General features: G+C 45.2%; 1 protein-coding gene and 1 long non-coding RNA gene across 4 annotated transcripts; both read right to left on the reverse strand.

The window, feature by feature from the left end:
- Positions 1-719: 719 nt before the first annotated feature.
- Positions 720-3,996, reverse strand: ID4 (inhibitor of DNA binding 4). Of its 2 annotated transcripts, none has more exons than XM_054637260.2 (3): positions 3,284-3,996; positions 2,570-2,628; positions 720-2,164 (listed from the first exon to the last, which is right to left on the reverse strand). In XM_054637260.2, exons 1-2 carry the CDS (start codon positions 3,680-3,682, stop codon positions 2,584-2,586), a joined length of 444 nt encoding a protein of 147 aa, XP_054493235.2. In that variant the 5' UTR covers positions 3,683-3,996; the 3' UTR covers positions 720-2,164; positions 2,570-2,583. The 2 variants fall into 2 exon arrangements, with proteins under 2 accessions (XP_054493235.2, XP_054493243.2); XM_054637268.2 differs by having other exon boundaries at positions 3,277-3,996.
- Positions 3,997-11,422: 7,426 nt separating this feature from the next.
- On the reverse strand, positions 11,423-15,612 carry LOC143694355 (uncharacterized). Of its 2 annotated transcripts, XR_013182781.1 has the most exons (4): positions 15,477-15,612; positions 14,365-14,665; positions 14,031-14,180; positions 11,423-13,735 (listed from the first exon to the last, which is right to left on the reverse strand). It is a non-coding gene; the product is annotated as an uncharacterized LOC143694355 (long non-coding RNA). The 2 variants fall into 2 exon arrangements; XR_013182779.1 differs by lacking the exon at positions 14,365-14,665 and having other exon boundaries at positions 15,477-15,602.
- Between the last annotated feature and the right edge of the window lie 3,170 nt (positions 15,613-18,782).

Genomic DNA, 18,782 nt, shown 5'->3' on the forward strand with positions numbered 1-18,782 from the left:
CTATTGATAGCATTGCTACTGTCATGAAAATAGCTGGGAGAATCCAGGATAAGAGGTTTGTGACTTTATTTTACAAGAACGTGGATTTTGCTCATTAAATTGACTAAAGTGCACCGGCAGAGCTGGGGAAATACAATGCAGGGACCCACTCCCCATCCCTTAAGTCCCTGCTCAGGCTGTAAAATGCCTGTGCCTTTAAAGTATTTGCAGTGACAGGAGGCCTTGTGTTTGCAGATGTGTTAGGCACTTTTTGATTTGATCTTTACGGAATTATTTTGATAAAGAAAGTGTTCATCTTGTTGACACTATCACTGTAGTCTATATCTAATGGCTCCATAGTTAATTTCCTTATAAATATTTAAGTTAATAGAAGTCCTCCCATGGGTTATAGTACTTTTGACACTTGTATAATCTGAAACAAATCCTCTTTTTTAGTCAAACAGACCATGTTACACACACAGTTGGCTAGCTATTTACAAAGCACCCAATTAAATCCTACTTAATTCTCCCACTCTGACTATCCCATTGCACTACTGTGCAGGCTACTGATCACACAAGATGAGGATCTTTCACTGAGCCTGGACACAAGTTTACAGCCAACAGGACCTGACTGTACAAGAGCTTGCCGTGAAAATAATTCACCCGTCAAATGCTACATACAAATAGTGAGGAGAATGTGCAAATTCAGAGGACTGAAGAAATAAGCTGAAGAATCACGGTTAAAGACAGGTAAATCTAGTTTAATGTTCACATGTAGTAGTTACACATCACAGAGATTAAACAGGATTTTAACTGTAACATAGCCGCAGTGAAATGTAAGTAATTTTGCACTAGAAAAATAATCTTGACGCAGTTATCCGATTTTTGGTCTACTTAAGTTCATTTTCAGATGAATTTACATCACTGATCATAAAGACTTAGCCCATGTGCCCTTCTGCAGTTCACTATTAATACTCTTTGGACGAAGGAAACAGCAACTGTTTTTGTTAATGGTTTGCCCTTTGGCTGCAAGCAGAGAACAGTTTTCAGTTTTTAAGCAATTAATAAGCTGTAGGAACACAAATTTGCGATAAAACCTTTTGGTGCTAACGAAGTTTCCGAACAAATTTCTTGATCTAATTCAAGAGCAGATTTAAAAAAACAAACCAAACTGATAAGAGATCTAAAGCATTGCCCTCGTAATGCAAAAAAACTAGATAGAATTTTTCTTGTCTCAGTAAAAAACACATCTTACCGCTACTTTTATAGAACGCACAGAAAATCCCTGTGCCTAAATGACAAAAGTGTAGTCTCAAAATGTATAATACACTTACAAACATTTTTAGTCTAGATTGAGGAAAACACGTTGTATGGACTCCAAACAAGTTTATTTGCAATTAGACACCTCATGCAATCATGCAGGACCACTAGCTAAAGCTGCAACTCTCAAGTCTATAGGACATTTGGGGACAAAAAAAGTCCTAAACATTTAAGATATTTCCATATCAGCAGCTCCGTACTTGAGCTCCCACAGATTAAAAAAAACATACACACCGTTATAATATTTACAAAAAAATATTTAATTAAAAATATTTTATAATTACAGTAGTCTATTAAAGCATATACTTTTCTCACACTTATAGAACATCTCTATATATACACAGTATGAAATGTCACTCATTTGTCTATACAATATGTAACATTCCTGCAGGGATAAGAAAGTTCCCTGGGCCCCAATAAAATCCATCTATTTTAAACAATAGATGTCAAATATATCTACAAATGCTCTGGGAGATTAGTAAAGCTTCAAGATTCGGCTGCTCGGTCCCTTAAGAGTTACAAGGTTTCTAAAGTCTGGTTTAGGCTCGGTCCTCTATCCCGGGGCAGAGTCGCAACTTTTCCCGCTGCCACCGTGGGACACGCCGCCGCTCACAGCTGGCCGGGAACGACGAGAAGAGACGGAACCAGGGGGGAAAGGGGGGAAAAGGACACGGGGAGCTGGGGAGGGGGGGACCGCTACGGACGTGCAAAATGGTGAAAAGGCTTGGCTCTGCCGGGGTGAAGCATGGGAACTGCTCGGGGGGTTGGATGGCTCCTTCCTCCGGTGCGGCGGGGCAGGGCCGGGCCCCCCCCGCCGCCGCCCGCCCCCCGCGTTGCCTCTGCGCGGCGCGGCGCCGCCGCACACCTGTGGGAGAGGAATGAATAGAGGGGGTGTGTGAACCGCTCCGCTCCAGACCGACTGGCGCCACCAACAAAACACAAGACATGCTTGATCAACAACCCAAAACAAACCAGGTCAAACAACAACCGCAGCTCCCAGGCTGGGCCAGGCGGAGGGAGGGATGCGCAGCTGCACGCCGCAGCCAGAGGCGCTCCGCGGGGGGAGGGGGGAAACCCCAACCACCCGGTAGTTAGGGAAAATAAAATAACCACCCCGTAATTAAAAATAAAACCCCAAAGCCGCCTGCAAGTATTTCTCGCCAGGCTCTGGTCCCCCCTCGGCAGGCTTCCTTCCCGCAGGATGCGGAGCGGCCCCACCGAGCCCGGGCGCTGCGCTGCCCCCGCCCGCGGCCCCGCGCCCGGCACTCACCTGGGGAGCGGCGGTCAGCGGCAGAGGATGCTGTCCCCCGGCTTGTTAACAGAGCCTGCCTGCGCAGCAACCAAACACAGCAAATTAACAACTGGGGAGAAACGACACGGAGACACCCCCCACTGCCCAGACGCCCTCCTCCTCCGCGCACCCAGGCACTGTCATAGCCTCGTCGGGAGCGCTCAGGGAAGCCCCCAGGGATACAGAGCCGAGGGGGTCACCGCAGCGCTGCGGCAAGCCCGGGATGCCGGGGCACCCGCTTCCCGCGCTGCCACCGTGGGTCCCGTACCGGGGAGTCGCTCCCCGATTCCCGCCCCTCCAAAGCACGCTGCGTTCCATGTGCACGGCCCCCACAGCCCCTCACGCTCGCTGCACGGCGCGGAGGCTGGGAAGCGCAGGAACAGCGCGCCTGTTCTCGTGTGCGCGAACACGCCGGCTACAGGTACTCCCTCGAGAGGCCGTAATTACACGGCACACACCGTGCGGCTGCCTGCCCGCACCGAGGGGATGCGGGCACCCACCGCGCACCGCCGGGGCGTTCCCGCGCCCGTCCGCCCCGTCCCCTCCGGGAGCCACGGCTTCTCGGCAGAGCCACGGGTACGAGAGTGGCGGCACATCACCGGGGCGCTCCCACGGCGGCCGGCGCCGACCACCGCGCCACGCCGCTCTGCTCCGCACCACGCTCCCCGCGCTCGGGTATCACGCACCTCTTACCGGGTCAGTGTTCAGGGCAGTCAGCGGGGTCCTGGGGGCGCCCGCGGGACAGCTGCCTGGGTGCAGAGCGGGCGGCGGCGGCTGCTGCCGGAGCAGCGCTGGGTGCGTCTCCAGAGCCAGCTGCAGGTCGAGGATGTAGTCGATGACGTGCTGTAGGATCTCCACTTTGCTGACCCTCTTGTTGGGCGGGATGGTGGGCACCAGCTTCCTCAGCCGGCTGTAACAGTCATTCATATCGCACTGCAGGCACAGCGCCGCCGGCTCCTCGCCCGACGGCGGGCTCCCTTTGCAGCCGCTGTGCTCGGCCAGGCACCGCAGAGCCAGGTGCCCCCCACCGCCGCCCGCCACGCCGGGCTGCGCCTTGCGACTGGGGTGCCGGACGGGGCTCACGGCTTTCATGGTGCCGCAAGGAGGGAGGGAAACCTCCCTCTCCACCACCGCCGCCTGCTGCTGCCGCCGCTGCGACCTCGGGAAGCCGCGCACGCACCGCCCGCAACGGGAGCGGAGCGCGGCCGCAGCGCCTCGATGGCGTTAACAGCGGCCGCCCCGGGAACGTAACCAGAGGCGCTCGCAGAGCCGCGCCAAGAGCGGCACCGGGAACCCGCCCGCTCCGGAAAAAAATATTATTTTTCCTAAAATGAAGAGCCCGTGCTCTGCAAACGCCCGGCCGCGAACACAACCACCTCTGCTGCCGCCGCTGGCCGCGCCGCCCCCTATATAGCGCGGGGCGCGGGCGGGGCGGGCGGCTCCGCGGCGGGGCCCGGCGAGCGCGGCGCGGGAGCGGGGGGGGCGCCGCGGGGCCGAGCGCAGCCAATCAGGGCGCGGCGGCCCCCCCGGAGCGCGGCGGCGGCCAATGGCGGCGGGGCAGGGGGGCGGTGGCGCTGCGGGGGGGCGGGCGGCGCGCGCCGACCCCCCCGGGGAGGAGGGGGCGGCGAAGGAGGAGGAGGAGGAGGCGGTCCCGGGGAGGAAGGACTGCGGGAATGCGGGCGGGACCCGCCGCCCAGCGGATCCCGGCGCCGGCCCCGCGGTCCGGAGCGCAGCCCCGCGCGACCGGCGCCGCTCCCCGCCGCCCGACCCGGACCAAGGCGGCTGCACCCGCCCCCCCCATCCCTCCCCTGTTCCCTTTCCCGGGAGGGTTGGCATCTCCTCGGTGGTGAATCGTATTTTTATCCTCTCGGTGTAGGAGCCTTATTCCAGCTTTACACATTTTTTTGAGGGACTTGGGGACGGTGGTTTACAGGCAGGGAAAATCCCAAGCAAAACTTGAGGAGTGTGGGGGAGAAGGAAGGAGGAGGGTTTAGGGACTTAAAGCAAAGCAAAGCCAGGGAACATTAAATTAGAACACATAACTATTAAAAATGCATGGAGATGGAGTATTTAAAATTCCTCCATGACATATAATATTAATCCGTTTTATGTAAAATTCATACCTGTAACTTAATTTGGTCCATTAATGCACCAGATCACGTATTAGTAGATGTACCATGTTTTAAATATGATGCTGGAAATGTCCAGAGTTCTGTACTTCAAGACAGAGCATTAAAATTAACAGACATATACTCCTGAGTCCTGCTTAAGTCATCTTGTGGCATATTGTAACCTTTTAATTTAATAATGCAGTGTTGAAACTTCCTGTTAATTCCTGCTAAGGATTAAGAGCCTCTGTGTATTTGAATGGGACGCCGGTGTAAGAAACTTGGCGCCCGATCCTACAGCACTGCAAGCTGTCCGTGAGTGAAGCAGGGCTGATTGCTGGGGCAAAGGGCTGAAGGAAGGAGTAAAGGCTGAAAGATCTGCCCCTAAGCTTGTATGTCTAACCCACCAGAAGGGAAGGAATCCATAATGGTGATTAATGATTACATGTCCCCTCCAAGCTTAGTCACAACGGGTGATATATAAAGGATACAGTGGGAAGCTGTCAAAGCCAGAACTTGAATGAGGGGTGAGGCTGGATCATCTGAAGCGTATAATGAAGCACACTTGCATTCTCTCTCACCTCTTAAAGACGCGTGTTTGGAAGCTCTGCTTAGAAATACTCATGCTCTTGTTTTCCTTATTTTGTTCCACACTGCTACTGCCATCCATGGCAGTTAGGCTCCTCTCAGCTTAAAATCCACTTGTGCAGTGTAAATCTTTGAGGTGTAAATCTAGACCTCAGTCTAGGTGTATGCTACATCAGGAGGTTTTGATGAGAAGGTGTATTTCCATTACCTATAGGCTGCATGATCTGTATTTTGTTGTAGTCATTGGTTTTATTCAGTGAAACTCCTTGGGTTTCCTTGCAGGCACAGGCATTAAAGCATGTATGGTTACTTTGTCTGTTTCTGGAGTCCTGGCAATATGGACAGATTTGATATGCTGTTCAGAAAAAAAAAACCCATTGTAAATTATGGTGAAAATGCAGGCTCAAATCTTGCTGGTGCCATTTAATTAAAATCGGCATGAAACTAGATACCCTGTAATATTGGGCTGTTCTGTTTGTACTGAATCCCCTCTGGGAGCTTCTCTGATCTCACTGGAAATCTCTGGGAAACCCCAATATGTAACTGGTTCCCCTCTAGTCCTCCCAAGCTAATTTGGACAGATTATTTCTGTGCACGCACACAAATGCACACAAACACACATCCTGGAGCAGCAAATCCACTGAGACCACACTGGTTCCTGAAGATGACTCAGTATTTCTGTAAACTCATGAAGAACCATGAAATGCCCCACCAGCTCTTTTTCCATCAGGCTACTTCCACCGCAGAGGGTACAAAGGCAAATCTGAGGGTCTGCAAGCGCTGAAGTTGTGACAGGATTATGTGTGTTCATGTAGCTAATGCATCACAGCAGAGATTTGTGGGAGAGGCAAAAACAGCCCTCCCCTTCAACTACCCTATAAATATTCAGGGTTTTCCTCTAGTAACTCCCTTTGATACTCATGAAGCTGATACATGCTAGTCCGACATGCTTGGCTGAACAATATGCACCAATTCCCTGCCAACAACAGGTCTGCTTTTGCTCTCCTTGAAGTCAATGGTGGTTTTGTCATTGACTTAAGTGGGACCAGGTTAGGTTGGCTGCTTTTTTCAAAATTTAGGGTGGATGTGGTGAGTAAATTGCTTTAGAAACAGATTGGAGAACCCAGAATGTTATCCATTTAGGTGGGCACAGTAAAACTCTTCATCCCTAAAGCGGCTTGTACACAAGAAGGAGGAACAGTGGCTATTGTTCATGCTTTTATCCTACTAATAGCAATATTTTTCATGACGTGAGTATATAGGGATTAACACTTCTGTTTTTCACCAGACTAAATTTGGATTTTTAAATAAATTCTATGCATTTTTAAACATCTGGTCCCTTTCTGGCTGGCTGAAGGGGTTTATCTGTCTTGGCTGGGTTTTCTGTGCTCTCTTCCCACATCCAGAGTCAAGATTCATTTCCATTGTAAGAAACTCTTGCAATATTAGCCCAAGATCCTTAATAATGCTTGATTGGACCAGTTTGGTCTATTAAAAGAGAATCAATGAGTTCAGACCACATCATAGGTGTTCTCTGAAGATTAGAAAAGTCACTTTTGATTCAAACCCAAAGTAAAACAAGTTGAAAATGAAAATGTAATGACTGGCCTTGTATGCCCTTGTGTCATGAGGATAATCCCATTGAATTTAACAAGAATGAATAATGTATTCTGAATTTGTCAGCACAAGTATGAGTATATGAACATGCCATTGACTCCAGGTGAAAAAATAAACCTGAGACATTGATGCTCTTTCTTGCGTCATGGCGCCAGGGAAGGGGGACAGTCCATCCAAGCTCAGAATGTGTGGCATTTCCTCTGACAGCACTCTGGATCCACAGATGTTTGTGCATGATATGATGCCACTGAACCAACACATTAGTTAAAATAGTCTCTGGACAGATAAAATTTGAAGGGAACACATTAAGGTATGCAAAGGGAAGCAAGCAATCAACGTGGTTACTTACACAAGGTTACTTGCTATACCTACCTTAAGAGGGCATGAAATGCACACAAATGCTGAATGCATTTTTATTCTTAAGCAGGTTATGAAACAGTGGTTCAGTCAAGTGTCCTCGTTTTTAAGCTTGGGGCACACAGTATCAGAGCAGTGCAGTAAAACCCCAAGCTTTCCTTTGCTGGAGGCTGGTAACTGGTGTGACAAGTTCCATCCTGGTGGGCATAAAGATACATGAGATACTGAGACCCCCTGCTCCTCATTCCTGGTGACTTCAGCAAGCAGCCAGAAACTCAGGATCTTGGAGGAGCTGCTCAACACCTAGAAGGGCTGATCATTAAAAAAGCATTATAAATCTCTGAATGGTTTATGGTTTATGAGGGAAATAGCAATTGATTCCTCAGTGGTGCCATTACTCTCAGCTATTGCTATCATTCAAAAGGCAATAATGTTGGTTATTTACCTTCAATTAAAATATCTAGTTAGTTGTGATGTCATTTAAAATAGCAGTATAATGTGTTTAGTGCTCCCTTATCCAACACCATAGATAAACTCCTCTTGGCAACAGGGGATAGTGATATGAAATGAAAAATTGGGCGGGGGAGTGAGATGGAGGAAAGACTGTGTAAATCTTTTACTGGATTATTATTCCTACATGTCTGTGTGTCCCTTTGGGCAACAGATTGGAGGTGAGACTGCAGGCTCCTTTGCAGTGATGCCCCATGGATCCTCCAAATAGGTCAGGGAAGATCCATTGGGCATTCAGGGAGTACGGAGAAGTCACCTCACTCTGCAGAGTGTACCAGTGGACAGAAATCCATCCGCCTTCTGGTACCACTCCTCACCACGAATAATTCATCACCAAAGCTCTTGATCACCAGAACTTCACTTAACAAAGCCTTTTCCCCAAATAACACCAGCCATCTTCACCATCTTCAGTACTGTTGTCCTTATATTCCTCAAACTCAGATTTTAAATACAACTCATACACTTTACTAAATGGGGGGGAGGGGATTTCTCATTTTCTGGTTGTGTTCATTACAGAAATTTCTTCTCAATAAGAAAACCTAAAAGATTCTCAAGACCTTCAATTTCTCAGTGCCCCCTTGCATGAAGTTTAATATAAAATAAAAAGAAAAATGGTTGTTGATTGCTCACAATAGCTATTCACAGACAAAAGAGAATTGGTTTCTTTTTCTTGCATGTTCATGTAGTTCCCCAGGTTAGAGCACCCTTCTTATGACTGGAGCATACTCCTGCCCACTGCTTTATTCTTCCCTTCAGGTTTGTATGCTACAAGTCACATAAAAACAGACATTACAGAGAGATGAGGAACAGAATTTAAAAAGCCCCTCTCTATGGCTTGATGGTCAAGTACGCATTTTTTTACACAAATGTGGAAATAAATGCATAAGGAAATATTTTCCCTCAGTTAGTGGAGAGAACCAAAGAAATACTGTGATGAGCTTCATGTCTACAAGGGTTTTTTGCTGGGCTGTCTCCAGCATGGCTGTGTTGTGGGAATTTGTTCAAAGCCACCTTGTCCCTTTGAGAGTCTGCAGCAGCATAAAACATTGGTATGTCACTGACAGGCGCCCTGGCATTTGCTGGTGGTTGTATGTCAGCTGAAGGCTAATGTCATTTAAGAAGGTTGCTTTGTTCAGGTGACCAGAAACACTGGGTTTGTTAGGTAATGTCAGATTTCTGCATTGACTAAAGCAAGCTTGTGGCAAGAAAGATAACTCATGTTGACAACCTTCTGCAGTGTGGTCCAAATATAAGCAATCAAGATGCTTATTCTGGGGAAGGGGAAAATAATTCAGGAGTATTTGGAGCAGCTTCCTGAGGAACACTCCATTAAACTGAGTTACATAGTAACAGATTGAATTTAGAGTCTTAACTTTAATTTTATTTTGTGTAGATTTAGATCAGATTTATGTGCAATGTCATACCTTTTGTTTGTAGACAGAAATCCTCAGCAAATCTGCCTGAAAACCAATGGTATGATACCACCTCATGCTATTTTTGTGTTTGTTATGAGTTTACATTAAGAGGTCTATAATCACACAAATAATGCAGCCTACAGGGACAATGGGCAAATCGACCTAAATTAAATAAGTACCTAGATGTGTACATCCTCATCTGCATATGTTAGCATTACACCAATGATATTGGTATTTATTTTCAGGGGACCTGAAGAGCTTCATCAGCAAAAGCAGTCTAAGTTCATGCCACAAGAAAACCCTCAATAGCAATATTTTGCACTAATACAACATTTTACATTTTGAAAGCTAATACTAACATGCTCATTATTTGTTCTCCGTGAGTGTTTTAAGGAATTCTTCAAAATCCTCAGAGGTTTTTTTTTTTTTTTATCTTTAAAATAAATGTTTTAAATTTTAGAATTTAAAGAAGAAATCACCTCTTTTTCCCTGACCATGAAGACAACCTTTCCCAGAGTGCAAGGACATCCAAGGTAGATGGAGAGACCTTTGCTTCCTCTGTGTGGATGTAAATGCATTGATGTGTTCTGTGACTGCAGTCAGTTGGTTCTCAAAGTACTTCTATGGGGCAGTGCCACCTTCAGACATAACCTGCTTGCCAATTACTCATTTCCAGTTCTGCATTTTGTTTCATGCAAATATGTAGGCACTATAGAAAATGGTGTTTGCTGGATTTGGTTCAAGTCAAATTGGTGACACCACTGGGAACAGAAGTTAGAAAGGACTAGAAATTCAAGTCTGGTGGTTGTGTTTGTGGAGGAGAAGCTTTTCAATGCATCTTCAAATCCCCTGACTGCAGCTATTTATGAGCCACACCATGTACTTCCCATACCTGCTGAAATCTTTGTAATCTTATTATCTATTTATTTACCCACTATAGAGTTCCTGTTGCCATAACACGTGAGGCTCTACCAAGGCCTTAGTAACAAAGGCTCTTCCTCATTCTTTTATTTCATCTTGCAGACGAAATGCTAGAATAGCAGGAAATTAGTTATAGGATGATAGCACCAGTTAAATTTTCTGATGCACTTGTGTGTGTTTGAAAAAAGCAATCTGCTCAAAAGGTGAGTTTTGCATTATTTTGTAGCAGGCTGCTTTCTGTGATCATTCTTTGTAGCCTGCATGGCTTCTGAGAAAGTTGTCACTTAAGAAAACAAGAGACCTCAGCTTTTGTTGACAGAAACTGCTCTTTGCAGGATTTCATGTTTAGAGACCATGAAAAAACCATCGACAGGTAATGTCTCCTTTAGAGGCAGACAGGGTAACATCATGAGTTTAATCTCATCAATAGTATATGTTAAAGTGACCTTATATATTTATTAGGACAACAGGATTGTCAAACGAAAACCACTGTGTAGCACTGTGAATTTAAATCAAGATATACATTGCAGACTGCAAATGACTGGAGATGCAGGAAAAAGAAAGATGGATGTAGGGAGAATATTGGACAGTGATCCATGAAGTGCAATTCTTCACAGTTAAATATATTCTATGACTTACTAATTTTCTCTTAGAAGAAATGGGAATGAATGCTATTTTCCATTTAGGAGTAATTGTATAGTAATTCTTCATGGTTTTGCTTCTTGTACAGGGGACAAACTAAGCAAAATTATTTTAAAGACATATTCAAAATTGCTGTTCAAAATGCTTCAGCATGCAAATTTCTTATAGTTTCACTTTGTTTTCTTTAAGCTAAATGATGTGCATATATGAGAATATTTTGGGTAATCACACAGCTTATGCTAAGTAACTATTTCAAGTTGTCCTCGATACCAGTATGTTTCTACATATTTATCTTGAAGTGTTAATGACATTTATTTTGGTAATTTTTGCTCCACTAACGTGCTCTTTCAACACTTTAAAGAACTGATAAAATTTTATTCAAGCAAATCTCTTAATTTACCTCAATGGAGAAATTGACTTGAAAAGCAGCACAAATCCTTGCTTATATAGAAAGTTTTTCTTGAAGTTAATGAGCTTATTTGCCTGAGTTAGGATATGGATATAGGGACTGCTCAAGTGAGCAGAAGTTTCAAAACTGGATGCAAACTCATTAGCTTATTTCAGACCAGCCTCTTGAAATAATTGCTGAACACTGAGCGCCTGAGGACTGGCTCTCAAAATGATATTTTGTAAAACGTGAAAATGCATATGCAAAAGAGTAAGAAAAATGGAAATGTTAAGCACAAATGTTTAATTAAAAGACATTTTGGTAAGTGATGATGATTATTCAAAGTACATTTTATGTCCCCATGGTGTTGTTCCCCATGTCCATTGCTGTCTTTTTCCACTGGGAGTAAGACATTCCTTATAGACAAAAAGAGTTTTCTTTTGCCCTCAGGGACAACACACACAATACATCAGTCTTTCTTGCAGTATGGTATGAATTATTATTAGAAATACATTAATAGAATATTCTGTATTTGTAATATTAGCATGAGGTATGATTTATTTACAACCTTGCATCTCAGCTTCTTTTTTTTGTCCCCTCTGTATCTTCTTTCTCCTGGACTGTCTTGCACTTGCAGCATCAGGATCCTCTATGGTGTTTAATGTTTTAGTAAGGTGGCAGTCTCTCCTTTCACTCTTTAGGGTACTGTTTCATCCTCATGTGTTGAGAGATGCTTGCTTTTACCTCTGCATCTCACAAAAGGTACTCCACCAAGCATGTGAGCAACCAAATGGGGATGTGTGTATCTGTGTGTGTGTGTGTGTGTGTGTGTGTCCCTCCTTCCACATTGCTTCAGACAGGAGCTGAGGTAGTTACAACCCACAGAAAACTACACCAAATGAAACTTAACTGGCATTGCATAAAGAGGACACACAATGGGCTGGCACTGGATAAAACATTTATTTTCAGTTGTTATTGATGACCTCTCAGAAGTTGCTCGTGGCTCTACTTTGGCCTGTCACTTGTGAGGTAAAGGGTCATCAATAACTTATGGAAATAAATGTCTCACTGAGAGTCTGGCTACTGCAAGTCCAGTATATTGTCTCACATACAGACATGCAGGCACAGAAAATACAAATCACAGACAAACCAATTTTGATATTAGCTTCAGTCCTGTCTTTAGAAAAATGTGGCTTTTTAGATTTTGGTTTTCTTCCATCTCCTTTTCTTTTCTTTTCTTTTCTTTTCTTTTCTTTTCTTTTCTTTTCTTTTCTTTTCTTTTCTTTTCTTTTCTTTTCTTTTCTTTTCTTTTCTTTTCTTTTCTTTTCTTTTCTTTCTTTTTTCTTTTCTTTTCTTTTCTCATTTTCTTTATCTTCTATTTCTTTCTGGTATTTCATAAAGATACGTCCCTAATTTATTTATAAGGTAAGTCTTCAGAACAAGGTAGCATTACTGAGCTGGCTTACCAGTTCCTCTGTACACATGGGTACATTCATAATTGATAGAATGATCTATAGTGTTGGGGCTAAAATAAACTTAAGGTCAAATCTCTGGGAGAGCAAATCTTGCCATTATTCCTGATGAGAAATAAATACGTGCAGGAACTAAGAACTGTGGAGTTGAAAGGGAATAAAACCGAATGCATAAGGGCATTTTGAACAATTCATTCCAAAGTGAAAGTGCTTTTTCTTAGTTTTTCTTCATTGCCTTGATCTTCCTAAAACTGTTGTTGGGGCAGGTTAATGACTGACCTCTGAGGGAACCACATACCAGTCTTTGTTCCCTAGCAGTCAGGATCTTGCAGAGGCTTGAAACCTTTCAGGGAGAGAATAGGATTAAACTGCTGTATGAAGTCCGGTGCAGGTGATGATCAATGGGAGCACAGGAGTGAGTTTCTCAGGACACTCTCTCCCTTCCCCCACCAGCTGGAATTTTTTTCCTTTACTGCAAAGTTACCTGATGGAAATGGCTGACTGTCAATGATTGTCGTCAGATTAATTTCCCTTAAGCAGTCATCAAAAACATTCAGCGTTAAAATCCCAATAAGATTTTGAAGGTTACTGGTCATTTAAGATTTAAATATCATATCAAGCAGTTAAAATCAGAAAGAATTAACTTGAGCCTCACTCTAAAATCATATTTACATAAACTCAGCTTCCTTGCCACACACCAATTTTCAAGGTGTCCAGCAAACTAAAGACGAGTGTTTGACCCTGCAATGTGTGTGCACTGAGTAACCCCTGATAAACTGGTGTTTGCACATGAGTCCTTCGTACCTGCCTGTCCCAATGCCCAGCTGCACACCCGTGAATGAAGCCATTGGTCCTGATATGCTGCACTGACTGCAAGGTCCCTTTGCATCCTGACTTTGCAGGGCATCAGCTTTCACCTCGCCTGCAGACCGAATGTGCTGCTTGAATCGGTGTAAAAATCCATTGTCACTGTGAGGACTGAGCTGCTGGTGGGGCACACGGGTCCCCTCCCGATCCTCCCTGCTGGCCTGTGGAGACGCTGCCGCTCCCAGTGTCCCCTCTCCTGCCGCCACTCTTGCTCCTTCGGGTGGCTGAGCCTTTGCTGCGACAAGGTTCAGATAAAGGGTCTGCAAGCTGACAGGTGACATTTAAGCTACGGTTTCTGCTGCCTTTCGAGGCTTCTGTATGGCTGCAAACGGTTGTTATAATTCCTAAAGGTTTGGAATCAACCTCCTTTTGTTCTCTCAGAACTTATGCAGAAACCAGTTTATTAATGGGAGAATTAAAACAAGCAGAATTTCAACGAAAAGCATTGCAAGCGTCCCACCTGCCTGGCCTCAAACGGCTCCTCAGTAAAAGCCAAGCGAAGCAAAACACAAAGCTGTAACTTGAGTTGCTCTAAGATTGTACTGATAGGGGTACCTGATGTCACATCTCCTTCTGCACAGCCTGGGACAGCTCCTATGCATGCGGGCTCTGAGGCCCACAGCTAGAGGTGCTGTGTGATGAAGACTAGGTAAAATATGGAGGAGCTGTAGTTTCAGACTGATGGTCGAGGGGCCATTCCATTCCCTGAAAAAGAACCAAACCTGCACTCTGCAATAGTTTAATGTCTCTAAGGAGAGAAATTTATGTTTAAACCCAACCTGCATCTCCTGCTGCGTCACAAAAAGAGCTACGCTGGCTTTTGCTGAGGAGTCTTTGTCCTGAACTCTCTGAAACTAATGTAAAGAGCAGATCTATGTAAACAACTTACATTAAGGAACAATCATATTTTCCCACCGTGGGCCTAAGACACGCCATTAAGAACATATCCTCTCGTGAAGAACTGCAGTAAGAAAGTAATGAAGAATTTCACACGTGAAATAAACTTCCACTGCAAATTTGAGGGGCTATTTTATTGAAACGGGCCAAATTATCAATATAATCGGGTATTCTGCAGTGTGGGAATCTTGCTGCTGAAAGCAGTGGGAAACTTCGAGGCTGAATGTGGCAAGTTTGTGAGCGTTGGCAGGGATTGTAAACCTTGCTGGAGCGCAGTGAAAAGCCCCTCATTCCTGCAGGAAAGAACTTTTCTAAAGTGCCTGCAAATGAATTGAGGATGGAAACAGAGACATCTCCATTCAAACAATGGGGAGCTGGCAAGGACCGAGCGCAACACCCGGCCCCCACGGCCAGCGGGGGACGAGCGGGAGCGGCGCGGGGAAGCGGCGGGAACACCCGCGGGGATGCGGCAGCGCTCCCGCCCCACGCGTGGAAGCGGCGCAGGGCGCTGCGGGCTGGGGGGGGGCGACTCCCGGCGCTCCCGCTCCCAGCCCCCGGCTCCCTCCGCCCCTCCCCGGCCTCTGCCTTGGCCCGGGCGGCCCAGACTGGCCGGCGCCGGGCCCGTGACATCACCCATTCACACTGCGGCCCGGCTGGCGCCGCCGGGGCGGTCGCCGCGGCAACGCGGACGCCGATCCGCGGGCAATGACTTCCAGCTGCCCGCCCGCCCGCCCCGGGAGCGCGCCCGGCGCGTCCCCGCCGCGCCGCGCGTCCCCGCTCTTCCCGTCCCCTTCCCGGGCAGCCCTGTACACCCCCGCCAACGCCCCCCGCAGGTATTTTACCCGTGCCCTACGCGATGGGGAATGCTGCGGGACCAGAGGCACCCCCGGGTCTCGGGAAGCTTGGGTGGTCTAAAAAATTCCACATTCACCATATACATACATACATACATACATACATATATACATATACATATGCATAAATATATACACATATACATGTATACATATACAATATACATTTTATATATATACACACACTTACATACATACACACACAAATATACACACACACAAATATATATATACACATATATATAATTACTGGTTTTGCTGATTTCTACTGTATTCTCCCTAGGTGCTTTCCTTTTCCCCCCCACAGCTGAAGAAAATAGATTCCTACAACCCGTCCCATGCGGACTTCTGGTCCGATTTTTCGTTCTGACGCTCCACTCCGCAAGCCTGGAATTGTGTGATCCAGTTTTTGAGACGGTGGGAGAAGGATTGCGTGGAAACGGGACTGCCGTGTGCTGAGTACTTCTGGAAAATGTTTTCTCTTTAGCTGCCCAAGCGTGAAACATTTTTTACCCCAGTATTGTGGTCCAGTACGTGAAAATCTTGATAGACTGTTTTGAAAGCTTAAATGCTGTAGTCTTTCTCAGCTCGCCTGAAAAACTTAAAATGCTCGATATCTCTGTGAAAGAGCTAGGGCCGATGTCAAACTTTGCAAATACCTTGTTTTATTGACTTAATAGATATGCTTCTATGCTTTGTGTTCACTAAGAAAATTTTTGAAGTCTGAGTTCACTAAAAGTTGCAGCAGAAGCATCAGGAGACAAATAAAACAAACCTACAGAGGAACATTAAATTTATGACTTTTGAAGCTACTAATGTGATTTTATATATCTATACTTTTTTTTTTAAACTTGATTCAGGAACTTCTCATGCTACAGTTTGATACTGCTGCAGATTTGCCCCGTGTGACTTTCCAAAGTCCCAAAGGGGCCCTGAGTCAAACGAAGGATTGGAAGTGAGAGAGCTTCCCAGGTTTTCTGTACAACTCTCTGGCAGGTAGCTCGCACTACTTCCTTTGAGAATGAATAGTTACTACCTATTGCCTTGGAGTTTGTTGATTCACAGTTCCTACAGGAAACCATCTGTAAATATTAGCCTGTGTAATTTGTAGTGATATTAAACAAAGTGATGAGAATCCTACTTAAGAAAAAATTGATAGCTTTCCATATGGTTCCAAAAAGCTTAACATTGATACTAGTTAGCACAGTGTAGGAACAGCACAGTTCTGACTCAATTTATCTGTAAAAATGAAGGCTTAGTGAAACATTAATTTTCCAAAATTACAGAATGTTTTAATGTGATTGTAATTGCCCCTTTGTGCTTTTAATTTATTACCATTGTTATAACGAATTATAACTCATTGTAACCAAAAGCTTTAGATGCAAAAGAGCCAGGCTGGTATGCTGGCATCTTGTTATAAAGATGGTCTCTGTATAATGCAATCACTGCGTATCCATTCTGATTTATGTGGATAACTTACGCTGGTTTGGGGGTTTCTTTTGCAACAGTATTGTGATGCTGTTGTGTCTCAGGTTCAGTCCTTCACGTGTTTGCATCCTACCTTTCTGTAATGTGTTTTCCTGGAGAGCTGCACTTAGATTCAGGACAGATGGAAAAGCTGGGTGTTGTACAAAGGAGGCAGGGCAAACTCCTCTAAGGGATGCTGGGGAGGGGAGCCCTGTGGAAACTCTGATGCGAGCTAAGGACTCTGTTGCAAGGGTGTCTGATCAGCAGTTCCTCAGGACCCAGAGTGGCTCTGAACACCTAGCACTGTGTGTGCACCTGGACACACTCCAGCAGCATTCCACCCCTATGGAAACGATGTGTTAAGCCTTGCTGAACCAGATCCATGCCTGTTTGGGTGTGTCCATGCTGCGCTCCTGTTATCAGGAGTGCTGAGGAGCCCAGCGCAGCAGGTGTCCAGACAGAGGCTGATGCTGCCTGGTGCTGAGCAGGAGGTACTGAGTCAGCCTGAGCACAGAGCCTGTGTGCTCTGCTCCACAGTGCACAGAGATGGGCTCAGCAGCAGTCCTGCATCCGGGCTGGGTTTGTGCCGTGCCCACCAAAGCCCAGACTGAGTTCAGTCTGGGGTTAATAGCCCTAACTCCATCCCAAGGCCTCTCAAATCCATCTGGACTTTGCTACCTAACTCTCCTGGGAGCACAGCATAGGGATAATTGGGCAAGATCTACAAGATGCATTCATATTCTGTGGTACATGAAAGTACTTGTATGGATGTGACATCTTGCCATGGTCTGGGCTGCAGCCTTAGCTAATGAACTCAATCAGACCTGAATTGGCTCTGCACAGAGCTCATCCTGGTGTCTCTGTTGCTTCAGCATTCCTGATCTACAGCTCATCACCTGTGGGATATCTGCAGATTAACTTTATCTGGTGTTGTATGTGTAGATGCATAAGGCAAAATATGATTGGGCACAGAATATCACTAAAAGCATTAAGAAGAAAATTTGTAGAGAGAGACTCAGTAGCACAGGGGGATTATGTTAAAGACTAGGTCCATACCCTGGCAGTTTGCCATTAATTTTTCTTATGGGAAAGGGAGCAGATCCATAGGAACATGGGATTTGCCATAGGAAAAACTGACTGTAGCAGTAAACTTCAACTGTGCTTGTATGTTCCCTTTTTCAGTGTTTGTAATAGTCAGATATTTGTGTTCTCTTCCATTGCATGCTACAGTTCTAATCTAGCAAAGCGCTTAAATTATGTTCTTTAGAGCTTTACTGGATCAGGGCCATTTTCAGTACTTCCAAAAAGTAAAGGCTAAAGCATTCTCTGAAATCTTTGGCTAGAGATTGTCTAATATTATTCCTTACCCGTAAGGATCTTATCTTCACTCTCCCATAGGAACTGAAACAGCAAATGTCATGTATGCAGCCTTGGCAGACACTTTTGAACTTGGAGGACTTCTTTTGGTGAAGTAGTGTGGGCCAACATGCCTGAGACATGTTCAAAGCTTTTTATCCTTCCTCATCCATTTGAAATACAAACAGACAATTCCCAGTTTCCAAAACAGGGCTAGACATATATTGTGATGGTGGCAGTTACTCGATAAGGAAATATGGGAAACATAGTGTTCAGCTGACTGTATAGAAAGTGCTTTATCCAAGAAGGAAAGGATCCCTTAGCATAAAAATAAAAGAAATCATTATATTGATTTTTTTTTTCATGTGCTAGGAACTGTTTATTGAGTTTTTATTGATTCATAAACAGTTTTTGACACACTTTCCTCGTCAGTACTGCAAAATGATTACCTTGGTATATCAGTGACAGATATCTAAGCTAGAAATTTCTCTTTACCTTCAGAGGTTTTTTTTGTATTAGTGGGGCCTCATGACTCTTGCTTCTGATAACTGGAATGTATTCAAACATACTGTCTTATTCTGAACCATTTTTTTCTATCAATTTTTCTTAGAAGCCAAAGGGTGTTAGGGTGCCAGTAAGTCCAAAGTTATTATTGGTTTTTGTGGGGTTAGATTATCACAAACTCTTTATGCCCATTCAAGAAGGTAGAAGGAATGATAAAAAGAATGTAAAG

Source organism: Agelaius phoeniceus, chromosome 1 (assembly GCF_051311805.1).
Source record: "Agelaius phoeniceus isolate bAgePho1 chromosome 1, bAgePho1.hap1, whole genome shotgun sequence".
In the NCBI taxonomy this organism is placed as follows: Eukaryota; Metazoa; Chordata; class Aves; order Passeriformes; family Icteridae; genus Agelaius; species Agelaius phoeniceus.